The following is a 20,428-nucleotide window of genomic DNA, read 5'->3' on the forward strand; positions in this document are numbered from 1 at the left end:
CTGAAAGTTTTTTTTTTTTTTTTTAATGATTTCCTCCAAAAATTTACAGACAGTATTAGTTTCTAGGAGAGGGAGAATTTAACCATCTGTCAATCTATCACTCCTTGGCTCCAGATCCACCCTTCTTTGCCTGTCCTTAAAGACAGCTGAACACTGGGAAGCATTCCTCCTTTGCACTAAAGGTGATGTTAAGCTCTGTCTGTGGTAAAGGCCAGAGGAACACTGCAGAAAGAAGGAGCTTTCTCTCCCTAATTCAAACATGCCTGCCTTGGCTGAAAAGACTCTGAGGCTGGGAAAGATTGAGAGCAAGAGGAGAAGGGGACGACAGAGGATGAGATAGTTGGATGGCATCATTGACTCAACGGACATGAGTTTGAGCAAGCTCCAGGAGATAGACAAGGACAGGGAAGCATAGTATGCTGCGGTCCATGGGGTTGCAAAGAGTTGGACACGACTTAGCGACTGAACAACAAAAGCGCCTTCTGGGTACTATCACTGAGCAATAAACAGCAAGCATACGGGAGGCACGCAGCACTCCAGCCCATACCTGAAGCCACAGAACCTCAGTGAGACCACAGATCCACCCTGGCCCCGTAAGCACAGCACCATGGCCCCGACACTGCACACCCCAGTGCTTTGCCCTACTCAGCCCATGATCAGGTTCCCAGCCTGAATCTCTCTGTGCATCCACCCACAAGTCTGGGTCCACCCGAGCTCCTGAGAGGTGTTGCCTATCTACCAGTCTCAAGCTGCCTTTCAGCTGGAGAAGTTTCCTGCTTGCCTGGCAATGGTGAACCAGCTCTGGCATGGACAACTCTGTCAACTTCTGACACCCAATGGGCTGCATCCATAGCTCCTAGAAGGAGGTCTGAATCTCAGCCTTAGAAAAGGGGCTCCCTTTCTAAGTTCACTCCTGCCCTGGTTTATTAGCTTGCAAGGGCTGCCATAACATACATAGATTATGTGGCTTCAACAGCACTCATTTCCTCAGTTCTAGTAGCTAGCAGCTCAGTTTCTTCTCAGACCTCCCTCCTTACCTTACAGAAGGCCACTCTCATACTGCGTCCTCACAGTCTTTCCTGTGTGTATACGCTACTGGCTCTATGCACTCATCTCCCACTGTAAGGACACAGACCAAATTGGATTTGAGCACATCATAACAGCCTCATTTTAATTTAATCACCTCTTTAAAAGGTATCCAGATAGTCACATTCTTAGGTACTGCAGGTTAGAAGTTCAACACATGAATTTGGAGAAGTTCAGAGACAATGCAGCCCATAATATTTGGGGGTGTGAAACTTGTTAGCTCCACAGTTGTGTCCCACTCTTTGTGACCCCATGGATTGTAGCCCACCAGGCTGCTCTGTCCGTGGGATTTTTCAAGCAAGAATACTGGAGTGGGTTGCCATGCCTTCCTTCCAGGGGATTTTCCCAACCCAGGGATTCAACCTGGGTCTCCTGCATTGCAGGCAGATTCTTTACCATCTGAGCCACAACAGAAGCATAAAACATATCAAATTCAGATAGCTCTGAAAAGAGGCAAACTATCCATCTGACATCTTTTGTTGCTCTAGCATTTGCCTCAATAATGTTCTACAGGTCAACAAATTATAAGATACTGGATGAGTCTGTGGACAGCAGTATTTAAAGACCTCAGTCTTGGCACTAGGGATACTACACTCATTTGGTTATTGTTTCTATGCTTGTTCAGTAGAAAGAGGAAAGAGTAGAAACTAGGGGCTTATCTACCTTTAGTTTCATGTAGAGATATATATATATACACACACACATATATATGTATGTATGTATGTGTACATATGCAGGCCAATTCATTCTGATAATTCTAATTTAAGTTTAGGACTATGGTTGCTTATCTTAATAGGAGAGGACACTGGCAGGTTTCTGGGTACCTGGCAAGGCCTTATCGCCTTGTCACCAAGACAAGGGCACTTGCCTTTAATAATTAATTAATCTCCATATTTATTCCATGTGGTTTTCTGAATGCATATTAAATATATGCTATTTCATAACATGAAAAATGCTTAAAATTGCAACATTAAAAAGATGGCAATGTCTTAAGATAAAAATATGCTCCCTCACATCCTAGTATAAAACAGCTTTTTAATATGGTATTTTAAAGTACCCACAATAAGAACTATCAAGCCATGAAAAGACATGGAAAATCTTATTGCTAAGTGGTTTTTTAAATAGCAAGATAATTTTTTCCTAAGAACATTTTATTACATTGCACTGTGCTAATAAGCAGGACTAACTACTGATTGGGGAGAAAATTTGCTAAATTCATCTTTTATTTATCTACTCAGTCATTTAAATCATTTGCTGGTACTTTTTCCTTTTCTAAGATTCTAGTGTTCTTGGTCCCCAGTTAATTGGAGAGTTCACTGATTGCTTTCCCTCCCGTGTATTTCAAGGAACTCAGTAAACTGAAGTCCCGAAAGATGACATATTCTATTTGTAACAGTAGCTTACTCAGTGGTTTCTTAAGCAAATCAATTCCTCATGTATAAGATGGAAATCATGTATACATGGAGGTTACACGTTGAAAAGCATTATTCTAAAGGATTTTCATGGCACTGATAAAAAATAGAACTTCAAAAAATGGAAAGAGCATTTACTTCTAGTTAGCTACAGATGCCAGAGAAGGCGATGGCACCCCACTCCAGTACTCTTGCCTGAAGAATCCCATGGATGGAGGAGCCTGGTAGGCTGCAGTCCATGGGGTCACTAAGAGTCTGGGCACGGCTCAGCGACTTCACTTTCAGTTTTCACTTTCATGCACTGGAGAAGGAAATGGCAACCCACTCCAGTGTTCTTGCCTGGAGAATCCCAGGGACAGAGGAGCCTAGTGGGCTGCTGTCTATGGGGTCGGCACAGAGTTGGACATGACTGAAGCGACTTAGCAGCAGCAGCAGCTACAGATGCAAAGCTTAGAATAGATGCTAAAAGCTCAAAGTCTATGAGATAATAAATGTTCTAGTAAACGAAAAAGAAAACTAGTGTAAAAAGAACTTTCTAACATGGGAATTACAAGTTAAAACACTTTAACAGAAAACACTTTATTGAACATAAAGTGTTAAAACACTTTAACAAGTTTAATACATTAACATAAGTTAAAACACTTATGATAAGGCACTGGCCCTATCTTCATGATCTCTCTACAGCACCTACTGCATAGCATTTACACATTCCGTATTTTAGTGCTTACTCTCTTCCACGTATTACAGTAAATTCAAAACTAAAAATAAAACCTAATTCTATCAACATTACTATAGTTGTTTTTAAAGTACAGTGCCCTCTAACAGTGAAGTTACACAGCCAATGCTATGGTTTGATGCACCCTGGAAAGTTACTTGCAGTTGCCTCTCAATGTACTGTTTGTCATAAAGTTAGAATTCACATACTTTGGGGGGTTATACCCACGTGGAATGCAACAGGGAAAGCTATGATAAAAGGACCAATGGGCAAAGGTCTATCACTGCCCATTCTTCTTTGCCCACAGATTTCAAAGCAACATATGCCAGAAAAAACTTTAAAAGTCAATGTTATTCATTACCTTAGAGAAACAAGCAAGCTGATTATGTCTTTATACCACCAAGTGACTTTTGACCCTTCCTGCAAGATGTAAATCAATAACCTGCATTTACATTTATTTTCTATTCTTCCCACTTCCAACTTAAAGACATACTTAAAACAAAATCAAGAAACACGTTCATTTTCTATACAAGTATTTTAGACTTACCTATATTAAAAGTCTAATTATAATGCTTAATTATGCTAATTTGTAATGATTACATTTAAGTCTTTTTGCTAGTGTTATTGTGAAATTAAAACTCATCATTTCAAATTATTTATTAACCAAAATGGAGTTCTTATAGTTCTCTAGTCAGAAAACACTCAGAACCATCTTCACTTGTAAATTACCTTGCTTGCTTATGCCTTATCAAAGTGCAGAAATTGTCTTAGAAACTGCATTTCATCATAAAATGTTGAACTTAAGTAAATACCTGGGAGTGCATGGTGGCCTCAAAGGGGCATTCTGACAATGTCACTACATGGTTGTTGTTGCTCAGTCTCTAACTCCGGTCCAACTCTTTGCAACCTCCATGGACTGTAGCATGCCAGGCTTCCCTGTCCTTCCCTGTCCCTGTCCCATGTCCCCAAGTTTGCTCAGATTCATGCCTACTGAATCAATGATTTCTAATCATCTCATTCTCTGCTCCTCCTCCTTCTGCCTTCAATCTTTCCCAGCATCAGGGTCTTTTCTCAAGTGTCAACTCTTCCCATCAGGTGGCCAAAGTACAATGAATATATTCAGGGTTGATTTCCTTTTGGACTGACTGCTTTGATCTCCATACTATGCAGGGGACTCTCAAGAGACTTCTTCAGCAAGACAGTTTGAAAGAATCAATTCTTCGGTGCTCAGCCTTCTTTATGGTCCAACTCTCACATCCATACATGACTACTGGAAAAACATTAGCTTTGACTATATGGACCTTTGCCAGCCAAGTGATGTCTTTGCTTTTTAATACCATACAGTTCTGAAGAACAGCCTCGTCTCAACTACTTTTTAGTATTTTAATTGGTAACACCATTTTTAGTATAGCACAAAAAGCACAATGGGTATTGGGAAATACTGGGTTGGCCAATATGCTCGTTTGGCTTTGGGAAAACGAACATTTTGGCCAACCCAATACTTAAGGAATAGTTACAGCTGCATTAGCTTTTAACACTTCCTTAATGATAGCTAGGGAGAAGTGAGATCTGACCCAGTTTTAAAAGTAGTATTTTCTTCCATGCAAACTTTCAATTAATATTTTTTAGATTCACAACAGGATTGAGTAGAAGGAACAGATCTCCCATACACCCTGGTCCCAACATACACAGCATCAGTTTCAACATCCTTCAGAGTGGTAATGTTTGTTACAATTGTAAGCCTATACTGCCACATCAAAATCAGCCAAACCTCAGTTTACCTTAGGGTTCATTCTTGGTGTTGTCTCTGGGTCTGGACAAACACATAATGACATGTATCTATAATGATGGTATTAATATCACACAGAGATTTTCACTACCCTAAAAATCTTCTCTTCTCTGTCCATTCATCATTCTCCCCTCTCCTAACCCCTGACAACCACTGATCATTTTACTTGCTCTATAGTTTTGCCTTTAACAGAATTTCATAGTTGGAATCACACAGAAGCGTTTTCAGATGCATAGTAATATAAATTTACTTACGTTCAGTTCAGTCATTCAGTTGTGTCTGACTCTCTGCAACCCCATGAATCTCAGCACGCCAGGCCTCCCTGTCCATCACCAACTCCCAGAGTTCACACAAACTCATGTCCATTGAGTCAGTGATGCCATCCAGTCATCTCATCCTCTGTCATCCTCTTCTCCTCCCAATCCCACCCAGCATCAGGATCTTTTCCAATGAGTCAACTCTTCGCATGAGGCGGCCAAAGTATTAGAGTTTCAGCTTTAGCATCAGTCCTTCCAAAGAATACCAAGGGCTGATCTCCTTTAGAAAGGACTGGTTGGATCTCCTTGTAGTCCAAGGAACTCTCAAGTCTTCTCCAACACCACAGTTCAAAAGCATCAATTCTTCGGTGCTCAGCCTTCTTCACAGTCCAACTCTCACATCCATACATGACCAATGGATAAACCATAGCCTTGACTAGACGGACCTTTGTTGGCAAAGTAATGTCTCTGCTTTTCAATATGCTATCTAGGTTGGTCCTAACTTTCCTTCCAAGGAGCAAGCGTCTTTTAATTTCATGGCTGCAATCACCATCTGCAGTGATTTTGGAGCCCCCTCAAACAAAGTCTGACACTGTTTCCACTGTTTCCCCATCTATTTTCCATGAAGTGAGGAGACCGGATGCCATGATCTTCGTTTTCTGAATGTTGAGCTTTAAGCCAACATTTTCACTCTCCTCTTTCACTTTCATCAAGAGGCTTTTAGTTCCTCTTCACTTTCTGCCATAAGGGTGGTGTCATCTGCATATCTGAGGTTATTGATATTTCTCCCAGCAATCTTAATTCTAGCTTGTGCTTCTTCCAGCCCAGCGTTTCTCATGATGTACTCTGCATATACATTTACTGAGTAATGCATTTAAAGGCCTCTTTTACTTAATAATATGCATTTAAAGTTCTATCTTAGTCATGGCCTGACACTTCACTTTTTTTAAAGCACTGAATAATATTTCATTGTCTGGATGTACCACAGATTATATATCTATTCACTTACTAAGGCCATCTTGATTGCTTCCAAATTTTGGAAATTATGATAAAGCTGTTACAAATATCCGCAAGCAGGTTCCTATGTGAACGAAAGTTTCTGGGTCAAGACCAAGGAAAACAATTGCTGGACTGTATGATAAGAGTATGCTTAGTTTTGTAAGTAATTGCCAAACTATCATCCAAAGTGGGCTATACCATTCACCCTTCCACTAGGAAGGAGACTTGTATTAGGCAGAAGGTATAAGCAAAATGACGACATGAAACCTTCTCAGAGAAGCCCAAAACGAATGCAGACTTTTGAAACAAATACTCTAATAACCATCTTAACTGCATAAATATAACAGTAAAAATTATAAAATCTACAATATAGGGGTTGGCAAATATTTTCCATGACCTGTGCATTAAGACAGATATTCTAATATATAAATGTTTAAAAATCAGAAGTATATTGCTCGTGACATGTCAGAATTATATTGAATTAAAATTAGTGTAGACAGTTTTATTGGAATACTGCCAAACCCATTCATTCATGTACTATGAATGCTATGTAGTACATACTATGACACAAGAGTAGTTGATACCAAGATACCATGGGCCCATGAAGCTGCAAGTATTTTCTATACATATATGTACTTAAACATATATGTAAAATGAGCCACAGTCTTGTCTAACTCAATAAAACTATTGCCATGCCATGTAGGGCCACCCAAGACAGCTTATGGTGGAGAGTTCTGACAAAGAGTGGTCCACTGGAGAAGGCAATGGATAGCCACTTCAGTATTTTTGCCTTGAGAACCCCATGAACAGTACAAAAAGGAAAAAAAGATATGACACTGAAAGATGAACTCCCCAGGTCCATACGTGCCCAATACGCTACTGGAGAAGAGTGGAGAAATAACACCATAAAGAATGAAAAGACGGAGCTAAAGTGAAAACAACACCCAGTTGTGGATGTGACTGGTGATGGAAGTAAAGTCTAATGCTGTAAATAACAATACTACATAGGAACCTGGAATGTTACATCCATGGATCAAGGTAAATTGGAAGTGGTCAAACAGGAAATGGCAAGTGTGAACATTGACATTTTAGGAATCAGTGAACTAAAATGGATTGAAATGGGTGAACTGAACTCAGATGACCATTACATCTACTATTGTGGGCAAGAATCCCTTAGAAGAAATGGAGTAGCCATCAGAGTCGACAAAAGAGTCTGAAATGGGGACTTGGATATTGTCTCAAAAATGACAGAATGATCTCTATTCATTTCCAAGGCAAACCATTCAATATCACAGTAATCCAAGTCTATCCCCTGACCAGTAAAGCTGAAGAAGCTGAAGTTTAATGGTTCTATGAAGACCTACTAGACCTTCTAGAACTAACACCCAAAGAAGATGTCCTTTTCATCATAGGGGACTGGTATGCAAAAGTAGGAAGTCCGGAGTTACCTGGAGTAACAGGCAAATTTAGCCTTGGAGTACAAAATGAAGCAGGGCAAAGGCTAAGAGAGTTTTTCCAAAAGAACGCACTGGTCATAGGAAACACACTCTTCCAACAACACAAGAGAAGACTCTACACATGGACATCAACAGTTGGTCAATAATGAAATCAGACTGATAGTATTCTTTGCAGCTAAAGACGGACAAGCTCTATACAATCAGCAAAAACAAGACTGGGAGCTGACTGTGGCTCAGATTATGAACTCCTTATTGACAAATTCAGACAAATTGAAGAAAGTAGGGAAAACCACTAGACCATTCAGGTATGACCTAAATCAAATCCCTTATGATTATACAGTGGAAGTGAGAAATAGATTCAAGGGATTAGAACTGATAGACAGAGAGCTGAAGAACTACGGACGGAGGTTCTTCACACTGTACAGGAAACAGTGATCAAGACCATCCCCAAGAGAAAGAAATGCAAAAGGGCAGAAGAGTTGTCTGAGGAGGCCTTACAAATGGTTGAGAATAAAAAAAGGATTGAAAGGCAAAGGAGAAAAGGAAAGATATACCCATATGAATGCAGAGTTCCAAAGAATAGCAAGGAGAGATAAGAAAGCCTTCCGCAGTGATCAATGCAAAGAGACAGAGGAAAACAATAAAATGCAAAAGACTAGAGATCTCTTCAAGAAAATTAGTGATACCAAGAGAACCTTTCATGCAAAGATGGGCACAATACAGGACAGAAATGGTATGAACCTAACAGAAGCAGAAGATATTAAGAAGAGGTGGCAAGGATATACAGAAGAACTGTACAAAAAAGATCTTCATGAACCGGATAACTACAGTGGTGTGATCACTCACCTAGAGCCAGACATCCTGGAATATGAAGTCAAATGGGCCTTAGAAAGCATCACTATGAACAAAGCTAGTTGAAGGTGATGAAATTCCAGTTGAGCTATTTCAAATCCTAGAAGATGATGCTGTGAAAGTGCTGGACTCAATATGCCAGCAAATTTGGAATACTCAGCAGTGGCCACAGGACTGCAAAAGGTCAGTTTTCATTCCAATCCTAAAGAAAGGCAATGCCAAAGAATGCTCAAACTACTGCACAATTGCACTCCTCTCACATGCTAGTAAAGTAATGCTCAAAATTCTCCAAGCCAGGCTTCAGCAATATGTGAACCGTGGACTTCCTGATGTTCAAGCTGGTTTTAGAAAAGGCAGAGGAACCAGAGAATAAATTGCCAACATCTGTTGGATCATCCAAAAAGCAAGCGAGTTCCAGAAAAACATCTATTTCTGCTTTATTGACTACACCAAAGCCTTTGACTGTGTAAATCACAACAAACTGTAGAAAATTCTTCAAGAGATGGGAATACCGGACCACCTGATCTGCCTTTTGAGAAATCTGTATTCAGGTCAAGAAACAACAGTTAGAACTGGACATGGAACAACAGACTGGTTCCAAATCAGGACAGGAGTACGTCAAGGTTGTATACTGTCACTCTGCTTATTTAACTTATATGCAGAGTATATCATGGCTGGAAGACTCACTAGCTGGAATCAAGACTGTCAGGAGAAATATCAATAACCTCAGATATGCAGATGACAATCACCCTTATGGCAGAAAGTGAAGAAGAACTAAAGAGCCTCTTGATGAAAGTGAAAGAGGAGAGTGAAAAAGTTGGCTTAAAGCTCAACATTCAGAAAACAAAGATCATGGCATCCGGTCCCATCACTTCATGACAACTAGATGGGGAAACAATGGAAATAGTGGCAGACTTTATTTTGGGGGGCTCCAAAATCACTGCAGATGGTGATGGCAGGCATGAAATTAAAAGATGCTTTCTTCTTGGAAGGAAAGTTATGACCAACCTAGATAGCATATTGAAAAGCAGAGACATTACTTTGCCAACAAAGGTCCAACTAGCTATGTTTTTTCCAGTGGTCATGTATGGACGTGAGAGTTGGACTATAAAGAAAGCTGAGTGCAAAAGAATTGATGCTTTTTAGCTGTGGTGTTGGGGAAGACTCTTGAGAGTCCCTTGGACTGAAGGGAGATCCAACCAGCCCATTGTAAAGGAAATCAGTCCTGAATATTCATTGGAAGGACTGATGCTGAAGCTCCAGTACTTTGGCCGCCTGATGTGAAGAACTGACTCATCTGAAAAGACCCTGATCCCAGCAAAGACTGAAGGCAGGAGGAGAAGGCGATGACAGCAGATGAGATGGTTGGATGGCATTGCCAACTCAATAGACATGAGTTTGAGCACGTTTTGGGAGATGGTGATGGACAGGGAAGTCTGGTGTGCTCCAGTCCATGGGGTCGCAAAGAGTCAGATGGGACTGAACTGAACTGAATGTACTAAAACAAATTGAATCTATTATTGTGTGATTTTGAAAATAGTATTATGTTCATAATAAAAGAAACTGAATCAATAAACAATGTCAATTACGAACTAGAACTGCTGTTTAACTAAGTTTGTTACATTCTATTTTTCTAGAAACCTCCTTTGGACACTTTTAATTAAAGGGATACATACTGTAAGGGCTTTCCTGGTGGCTCAGTGATAAAGAATACACCTGCCGATGTAAAAGACTCAGGTTTGATCCCTGGGTTGGGAAGATCCCCTGGAGAAGAAAATGGCAACCCATTCCAGTTTTCTTGCCAGGAAAATTCCATGGACAGAAGAGCCCGGTAAGCTATAGCCTATGGAGTTGCAAAGAGTGGGACATGACTAAAAAGCCACTAAGCCGAAATACGCTGTAACAGGCTAGGTGGGAATACTTCCTAGGTCAGTCCCACAGAGCTCTTACACAAAGCTCAAAATTCAAATTAGAAAGCATGAAAGGGGGAAAAAAAATGAAGCAGGCAGTTTTCTGTGCAAAAGCCAAGACATAGTTAAGATATAAATGAGGCTAAATAAAGAGACTGTCTGCACAGACTTTGCAACACAACTACAAGAAATAAAGTGATTTGGGTACGTCACTCTCACAACTCATTAAATTATTCTACATGGAGCATATGGTTTGCTTTCCTAATCAAAACTATAATTGAGTTGATCTGCAAAAGTTCACCTACTGGTGATGCAACTCCTAACAAACCTAAAATGCCAGCTAATTCCCTTCTAGCAAGAGATGTGCTCAAGGTCCCATGTAATGCCCAAACTCATGAAGGTGTTCAAATGATTTTGCTTTGACCTCACATCTGGAAAAACTGACAAGGTAACTTTGAAAAGCTGTACCCCAGAAAAGTTCAACTGCAATTTGTAACAAAAGATCTAAACATTAACCCTCATTTAGAAGTCAACGAAACTGTGATTCTAAAAGTTATTCTCCATGTTTGGCTGGAGCAAGAAGCAGTAAAGGAGGGTGGAAGTATGGAGAAATACAACAAATAAACAGCCATAGCTAATCATGAAATAGTCTCCCAAATCATGGACTGTTCCAGACAACCATTAGACTGTGATGAGAGTAATACAGAGTAAGTCTGTATGAGTTCCCACATGATAACAGTCAATCATTACCTCTAAACTAGCAACCATTAATAGAAAAATGTTTCCTTTTAATTCCAAAGTAGCTCCAGTTGAAATTATTTAGCTTAGAAATTAACTGAGTTATTGTTAGCAGAAAGAAAAGATGAAGTTCTACTTTCCCAAAGGTTAAAATTTAAATTTAATAAATTTTAAATCAAGGAGTGTGCTCCTCCAAAATCCAATCCTTATCAAGTACAGAAAACATCTGATGCTCATCTCAAATTTCACACAGATTTGATCACTGGGTTGGGAAGATCCCCTGGAGAAGGAAACAGCAACCCACTCCAATATTCTTGTAGGGAAAAGTCCATGGACAGAGGAGCCTGGTGGGCTACAGTCTGTGGAGTTGTAACAGAGTTAGACACGACTTAACAACAAACAACATCACCATCCCATTCTAGGGAGAAAAACTCCCCTTGCCTCAGTTTCCCCATCCACAAAATGGGTAGACTAGAACCTAACTCAAGTATTAAATGACAATGTGTATACAGTGTTTAATATCTTAGCATATTAGATGATTAGTAGGTCATTTCCGGAGAAGAAAATGGCAATCCACTCCAGTATTCTTACCTACAGAATCCCGTGGACAGAGGAGCCTGCTGGGCTGCTATCCACAGGGTCACACAGAGTCGGACACAACTGAAGCGACTTAGCATGCATGTAAGCACTGGAGAAGGAAATGGCAACCCACTCCAGTGTTCTTGCCTAGAGAATCCCAGGGACAGAGTAGCCCAGTGGGCTGCCGTCTATGGGGTCTCACAGAGTCGGACACGACTTTAGCGACTTAGCAGCAGCAGCAGCAGCAGGTCATTTCCACTATAAAGTCTCAATACTGGGAATGAAAAGGTAGCCAAATCAGGTAATAAAAATTTTAATTAGGTATAGTTTCTCATAGCTTTAATTGCGGTATTCAATATGTCAGCAAATTTGGAAAACTCAGCAGTGGCCACGGGACTGGAAAAGGTCAAGTTTTCATTCTAATCCCTAAGAAAGGCAATGCCAAAGAATGGTCAAACTACCACACAATTGCACTCATCTCACACGCTAGTAAAGTAATGCTCAAAATTCTCCAAGCCAGGCTTCAGCAATACATGAACCATGAACTTCCAGATGTTCAAACTGGTTTTAGAAAAGGCAGAGGAACCAGAGAACAAATTGCCAACATCAGCTGGATCATGGAAAAAGCAACAGAGTTCCAGAAAAACGTCTACTTCTCATTTATTGAATATGCCAAAGCCTTTGAGTGTGGATCACAGTAAACTGTGGAAATTCTGAAAGAGATGGGAATACCAGACCACCTGACCTGCCTCTTTAGAAACCTGTATGCAGGTCAGGAAGCAACAGTTAGAACTGGACATGGAACAACAGAGTGGTTCCAAATAGGAAAAGGAGTACGTCAAGGTTGTATACTATCACCCTACTTATTTAACTTACATGCAGAGTACATCATGAGAAACGCTGGGCTGGAAGAAGCACAAGCTGGAATCAAGATTGCCAGGAGAAATATCAATAAGCTCAGATATGCAGATGACACCACCCTTATGGCAGAAAGTGAAGAACTAAAGAGCCTCTTGATGAAGTGAAAGAGGAGAGTGAAAAAGTTGGCTTAAAGCTCAACATTCAGAAAACTAAGATCATGGCAGCCAGTCCCATCACTTCATGGGAAATAGATGGGGAAATTGTGGAAATAGTGGCTGACTTTATTTTGGGGGGCACCAAGATTACTGAAGATGGTGAACGTAGCCATGAAATTAAAAGACACTTACTCCTTGGAAGGAAAGTTATGACCAAGCTAGACAGCATATTAAAAAACAGAGACATTACTTTGTCAACAAAGGTCCATCTAGTCAAGGCTATGGTTTTTCCAGTGGTCATGTATGGATGTGAGAGTTGGACTATAAAGAAAGCTGAGCGCTGAAGAATTGATGCTTTTGAACTGTGGTGTTTAAGAAACTCTGGAGAGTCCGTTGGACTGCAAGGAGATCCAACCAGTCCATCCTAAAGGAGATCAGTCCTGGGTATTCATTGGAAGGACTGATGTTGATGCTGAAACTCCAATACTTTGGCCACCTGATGCGAAGAGCTGAGTCATTTGAGAAGACCTTGATAATAGAAAAGATTGAGGGCAGGAGGAGAAGGGGACGACAGAGGATAAGATGGTTGGTTGGACCGACTCAATGGACATGAGTTAGAATAAGCTGAGAGTTGGTGATGATCAGGGAGGGCTGGCATGCTGCAGTCCATGGGGTCACAAAGAGTCAGACCTGACTGAACTGAACTGAACCCAATAGAGTGCTTCTAACTGATATGCATATAAATCTTCTGAGGATCTTGCTAAAACACCAATTCTAATTCAGTAGGCTTTTGGTGGAGCTAGAAATTCCAAATTTCTAACAAGCTTTGATCCTCCTGCCTGTCCATGATCTTTAAGTAACAGGATTCTGTAACTGAGTATGGATGGAGACTGGCTGCAATTAGAAGGGCTATTTTGGCTGTAAGGAACAGAGACTCCACCGAGTCCATTCCAGAAATTTAAAGCATAACCTGGAATAGACCTAACTGGAGCTGGGCCTCTGGGATAGTCTCTTTCCCATCTGCACCTAGTTCCATTCTTCTCTTTCTCCCCTTCTCCCCAGGTCCCTACTCACCATCTACTCCAGTAGGTTTCATACTGCGGGTACAGGTGGTAGATCTATGTTTTTAAAAAGCTCTCTGGGGGTTCTACTGGACCTGCCTCAGCAGGGCAGGTAACAAGCTCAGGCAAAAGGCATCAGAGTTACCCAATCTCAACCTCCAAGTGGGCTTCCCTCGTAGCTTAGCTGGTAAAGACCTCCTGGAGAAGGAAATGGCTACCCACTCCAGTATTCTGGCCTGGAGAATTCCATAAACAGAGGAGCCTGGCAGGCTACAGTCCATGGGGTCTCAAACCTCCTGCTCCTTATTCTTCAGGTAAACGAATTACTCTGAACTTTCCTGGTCCCTTAAGGATTAGTACCCTTTGTTTAACATAAACATTAGGAAACAGTGACAATAATAAAGGCAGCGATGAAAACTGAGTGTATCTATGTATCATTCAACTCTCACAGCAACCAACCCAAGGTAAATATTTTTACCATCCTCACTTCATTGCCAAGAAGACTGAAACTTAAGAGAGGTTAAGAAGTTTGAGCAAGGTCACAGAGCTAACAGGAGCAGAGGCCCACCTGGTTATGATACCCATGCTCTTTACAACACCCTGAAACAGCTCTTGCCCAGGAACGGTGACTCTGAACTCACAGGCAATGTCTGAGTACTGTTGTCCTCAAAGCTTTGCCAGGTGAGAAATATAAAACGGAATTTTGCCACTGACAGTGATGAATGCCCTTTTTTTTTTTTACATTTACTTATTTATTTGGCTTCTCTCAGTGTTAGTTGCAGAGAAGGCAATGGCACCCCACTCCAGGACTCTTGCCTGGAAAATCCCACGGACGGAGGAGCCTGGTGGGCTGCAGTCCATGGGGTCACTGAGAGTCGGACAGGACTGAGTGACTTAGCAGCAGCAGTGTTAGTTGTGGCATGAGGAATCTAGTTCCCGGACCAGGGATCAAACTCGGGTCCCCTGCATTGGGAACATGGAGTCTTAGCCACTGGATCACCAGAAATCCCAGAAATGACCTTTTAAATTACAGATTACATGTACCTGCATAAGTTTAAGGACTATTTGCACTTATTTCCTCTTTTGCCTTTGGTCTAATGAGCTTCATTCACTTTTCAGTTAGTAGCTCTTACAAATCAAGATTAGCCCTTATTCTGACACATAACAAAATTTCTTAACCTGTCTGGGTATTTTGACTTTGTTCCTGATGTCTTTGGTCATGTACCAGCTTCTGGGGTTCGAATCTGGCACTGGAATGTTTTTCTCCACTCCTAAGTGTTTATACTATTTCATTTTCAGTATTTACAATTTATTCTGAATTTGGAATTTATTCTTGTGTATTATGTGAGGAACAAATCTAATTTTATATTTCCATATGGCTATCCAATTGTTCCAACACTATTTATTAAAGTCTATCTTTCCACGCTGATTTGATATGCCATCTTTTTCAGATACTAAATTTTGACTATTAAAACCATATAATGTAGGTGGAATCCAATAGCCAAAACAGTCAAGATGCCCTTTCAAGACTGATTTAAAAGTTCAAGGTGGAAAAATAAATAGCAAGAACAGCCAGGAAAAGCACAGTTATTTCATAAACAGGAAGGCAGTCCAGCCATAGCAGATATTAAATGTTTTATAACATCTTCAGAATTAATTCTGGAAATAATACAAATATGTTCACACTTGATCCAGAAATCCTGTCTTTAGTATATTCTAAAACACACTGGCAAGAATACAAAACAACCCAAGCACAAAGATATTGTGTCATTACTTGTAAGAGCAAACAAATATGGTTCATCCATGCAACCCACTGATGGAGGTCTGAGCTCCCTACAGAGACCAGTCTACATACAGTGATCAACAAAGGCTGCTAAGCGAAAAGCATAGTGCAGAATAACATTCCCATGATTCTTCCTGAGTGGGCATGGGGGACGCAAAATTAATGGAAAATATGTTTCTCTAAAGGAACAATACAAGGATAAAACAAAAACTATTAACATGGTTACCTACAGCAAGAGGGAGGGCCCAGGGTTGGAAACAAGACTTCTATGAATATTACCTTACTATACACTTTCAACTTTGGAAACAAAATTTCTATTTTGAATCATTAACTTATTTTTAATTAAAATTTTTACTGAGTTAAACACAACATCACAGTTACAAGAAATAATACAAAGAGATCTAATGCCCACTTTGCCAGTTTGCTCCCATGGTAACATTTTGCAAAACCATCCTATGGTATCACAACCAATGCTTTAACAGATAATCCATCTATCTTATTTACTTTTGCCAGGTTTTATGTGTGCATAGTAAGTTGTACCTGATTTTATCATCTGCGAAGGTTCCTACATCCATCCTGTAGACACAAAACACATAAGGATTTGTCATGTCACCAGTTTACACATCACCCATATCCTTTCTGGGCTTTCCTGATGGCTCAGTTGGTAAAGAATCCACCTGAAATGCAGGAGACACCAGTTCGATTCCAGGGTTGGGAAGATCCACTGCAGAAGGGATAGGCTACCCATTCCAGTATTCTTGGACTTCCCTTGTGGCTCAGCTGGTAAAGAATCCACCTGCAATTCGGGAGACCTGGGTTCAATCCCTGGGTTGGGAAGATCCCCTGGAGGAGGGAAATGCTACCCACTCCAGTATTCGGGCCTGGAGAATTCCGTAGACTGAATAGTCCATGGGGTCACAAAGAGTCAGATACAACTAAGCAACTTTAACTTTCATATCCTTTCTGCCACTCCTCACCTGGTCCCTAACCCCCTTACAAGCTAATCTGTCCATGATTTCTAAGACTGTGTCATTTCAAAATGCTATACAGTACTTTTCCTTCTTGGAAGATTGAGTAGACATACTTTTCCCACCATTAAATACAACTGAAAATATCTGCTATCATATATAAAACAAGCATAAGACTGGTAAAGAGAAAACAGCAGACAGGATAGAAGCTATGCAAACCAAGGAAGGACATGGGGGTTGTATCTGCCACCTCATATATCCCTGACTTGGAGATGAAGATGTAGGAGACCTAGAAACACCAACAGGCCCAAGTGAAAAAATTAGTAAAAAGGGCTTCTCTCATCTCACATGCTAGTAAAGTAATGCTCAAAATTCTCCAAGCCAGGCTTCAGCAATACGTGAACCACGAACTTCCAGATGTTCAAGTTCAAACTCCAGTACTTTGGCCACCTCATGCGAAGAGTTGACTCATTGGAAAAGACTCTGATGCTGGGAGGGATTGGGGGCAGGAGGAGAAGGGGACGACAGAGGATGAGATGGCTGGATGGCATCACCAACTCGATGGACATGAGTTTGAGTGAACTCCAGGAGTTGGTGATGGACAGGGAGGCCTGGCGTGCTGCGATTCATGGAGTGGCAAAGAGTCGGACACGACTGAGTGACTGAACTGAACTGATGCAGCCTAAGGACCAGGAAATGTGCACCATAACAAAAATGAAAACACTTAGGTAACAGCCTCTCTATTCCACCAGTCACCACAGAAAACCTTTACCCCTACCCCCTCATGCCAGCAAAGAAAAAGTGCAAACCTAGAATTCCACCCTCTTTAGAAGAACAATGTTCCTTGTGCCCCTGCCTGGGTGATGCCAAAGAAGGCCAAGTAGAGAGTCAAGATTATTATGCCCACTATGCAGTAACAGGCACCCCTACCTTCTGTCTCAGTGGAGGCAATATGGGAGCTTGCACTTTAGCCCCCAACACAATAAGGTGGGCCCCTCCTCCTCCAAGGTAGGGGCAGAAAAGGCCTAGTGGAGACTAAGGACTTTTACCATCAACCAGTGGGAAGCACTATGCAGTCCATGGTGAGGGAGAAACTGAGGCAGAAATCCCAGCAGTAAATAAGAATCCCCTCCTCCTTGTCAACTGAGGAACCTGGACTTACATCTCCACTGGCAGTAATGAGGCAGGATCCCTCTCTCCCACCACAGCCCCATCAGAAACAGTTAATACAAAGGTTAAACAACATCCAGAGTCTCTTAACATGATACAAAAATATCTAAGTTTCAATAGAAAAAAAAAAAAAAAGCATAGCCAAAAACCAGGAAGATCTCATAGATACCAAATACTGAAATGACATGTTAGACTTACCAAACAAAGATTTTTAGAGCAGCCAACATAAAAGTACTTCAAGGAACATTTGTGACTACGTGTAAAATACATGGGGAAAAAATAGAAAGCCTAAATGACATGGGAAGTCTAGGAAAGAAAGAAAACCCATAGGAAAAAAATAGAAAACCTCAAAGACATGGGAAGTCTAGAAAGGAAAGACAAAAAAGAGAAATTTTAGCAATGAAATATATAGTAACCAGAATTTAAAACTCCACAGATGGACTCAAAGGCAGAATGGAGGGGACGGAGCAAAGAATCGGTGAACTGGAAGACAGCAGAAAATACCAAAGAAAATACTGGAAGAAAAACGTAGTGACCTGTGGGACTGTAACCATCTAACGTTCATTGGAATCACAGAAGCAGAGGAGAAACAAGAGTGGGTCTGAAAAAGTACTAGAAGAAATAATGGCTAAAAACTCTGAATTTTCCATCAGACAAAGTTACAAATTCAAGCAGCTGAGAAGATCCTATGTTGAAGAACCCCAGAGAAATCCATGCCAAGGCACAACATAATTAAAATTCTGAAATCTAACAGTAAACAAACAAAAAAAGCAGCTGAGAAAAATGATGCCTTACCTATAGGGGGGAAAAATGATTTCTCATCAGAAAATAAGGAGGTCAGAAGAGGCACAGTGTTATACAAGTGCTGAAACAAAAACTGTCAACCTACAATCTTACAACACAATAGCCTCAGAAGATAAAGAAAAATCAGGGATTCCCTGGTGGCTCAGTGGGAAAGAATCTGCCTGCCAGTGAAAGAGATGCAGGTTCGATCCCTGGGTCAGGAAGATCCCCTGGAGAAGGAAATGGCAACCCACTCCAGGATTCTTGCTTGGAAAATTCCATGGACAGAGGAGCCTGGTGGGCTACAGTCCATGAAGTTGCAAAGAGTTGGACACGACTAAGTTACTGAGCACACACGCACATATCTCTGGTGGATTTATCCCTTTTATCATTAGTTAACATCCCATTAACAACTTTTCTTCATTTTGGAATCTAAGTCTTCGGGTACTGACATGTCATTTCTATTATTTTCTTTTTATTAATGATAACATGGTATAATTTTTCCATCCTTTTACTTTCAACTTACCCACAGGCACAGAATTTGAAGTGCATTTCTTGTAAGCAGCGTATACTTTTTTTATCCACTATGCCGAACCCTGCAAATGGTTGGTATAGAATCTAATTTTAAAGTAATTGCTATGTCAGTGCTTAAGTCTGTCCTGTTATTTGTTTCATACTTGTTTTCTTCATTCCTCTGATCTTAAGCGGTTTCTCTTTTGCCTTCCTTCAGGTTACTTGAAGTTTGTTTTTGTTTTTTTTTAGAATTCCTTGATTTCTTCAGTGTGCTCTGGGTATTATATATATGAATTGCAACAATTTACTGATTCCAACATTTTGTCACCTCCAGCCTGGAGATCTCCCTTTCATTTAGGTCCTTTGGCCTCCCCCACTTTTAAGTATCATTGTTTTACAAACAGATGTGATCACTTGTTTCAATCATCAAGTGTTTAAGTCATGAGGAAATGTTTAGTCTCCTGTATGCACTCATTATGATGTTTTGTCTTCCTTCCTGAAGCACCAAGATTCCTGCTTACATTACTTCCTCTCTGTTTGAAGAACTTTAGCCAGTCTTTGACCAAAAGTCAGTTAAACAACTAGTTCTTCATTTTTCTTCATCTTAGAAGGTTCTTATTTCCCTTTATCTTTCCAGAACGATAAAACTTGTAGTAGATAGTTCTGTTTTTACTAGCACTTGAAAATATTCCAAGCTGTAGGTCAAGATATGCTATCCAGGCTGCAAGTAAGATATGCTAAGAGCGGTTGGTCTTTGGTTGGATGCACGGGACACAAGACACTTGCCACTGTGCTGTTCCAATTTTGTTCACCTAACTACATTTTAGAGTTTCCCCTGGGTTGTCTCCTATACCATCTTTTCTAGAACTAAAGTGTACAAAAAATTTAAATAGTTCTTAAGTGTCCATCTCCAAACCACCACTTTAACGGCAAAAAAATATGATAATGGTGTATTGTGTCCTTCCTCAAGAACACGGCCATTACAACCTTGAGAGTCCAGCTGAAGGCCAGGTGCAGTAACACCTAGGTACTCCCCTGGTCAGAGAGCACTGTCCTCCACTCTCTCTAACCTGATTGATTTCACCCACATTTTAAGGTTATGTATGCAATTTATATTACTTGTATTCATCAATTTTAACATGTTTTATTTTTCTTCAACACAGAGAAATTCAAAAGCAAAACTTAAGTTTTCTTCCCTTCACATGCTAAAGAGATACTAGATCAAATTTGTTAACAATGTTTTTCAAAGCAAAAGAAATCTTCTGAACAACATTATAAAACCAGCCTCCCAGATTCCTGCCCTTGCATGCAAAAGCCACACTGAAAACTATCTTTTAAAC

At 40.6% G+C, this 20,428-nt stretch overlaps 1 protein-coding gene and 1 long non-coding RNA gene across 15 annotated transcripts in view; both read right to left on the minus strand.

Annotated features, from left to right (window-relative positions):
• The window catches only part of CADPS2 (calcium dependent secretion activator 2), a 584,066-nt gene that overhangs the window by 513,920 nt on the left and 49,718 nt on the right, over positions 1 to 20,428 (minus strand). Inside the window, exon 1 of one of the 14 annotated variants that reach the window (XM_055590807.1) lies at positions 1,038 to 1,129. The exons of the other annotated variants lie outside the window; for them this stretch is intronic. Coding sequence (XP_055446782.1) covers positions 1,038 to 1,058 — 21 coding nt within the window. The 5' untranslated portion in view covers positions 1,059 to 1,129. Of the gene's footprint in view, positions 1 to 1,037; positions 1,130 to 20,428 lie in introns of those variants that run through there. 14 annotated transcript variants of the gene reach the window in all.
• Positions 15,492 to 20,428, minus strand: part of LOC129659446 (uncharacterized) — a 53,373-nt gene continuing 48,436 nt past the window's right edge. Inside the window, exon 2 of the long non-coding RNA XR_008718078.1 lies at positions 15,492 to 16,450. This is a non-coding gene — a long non-coding RNA (uncharacterized LOC129659446). The remainder of the gene's footprint in view (positions 16,451 to 20,428) is intronic.

The sequence above is a fragment of the Bubalus kerabau genome, chromosome 8, assembly GCF_029407905.1.
Source record: "Bubalus kerabau isolate K-KA32 ecotype Philippines breed swamp buffalo chromosome 8, PCC_UOA_SB_1v2, whole genome shotgun sequence".
Taxonomy (NCBI): Eukaryota; Metazoa; Chordata; class Mammalia; order Artiodactyla; family Bovidae; genus Bubalus; species Bubalus kerabau.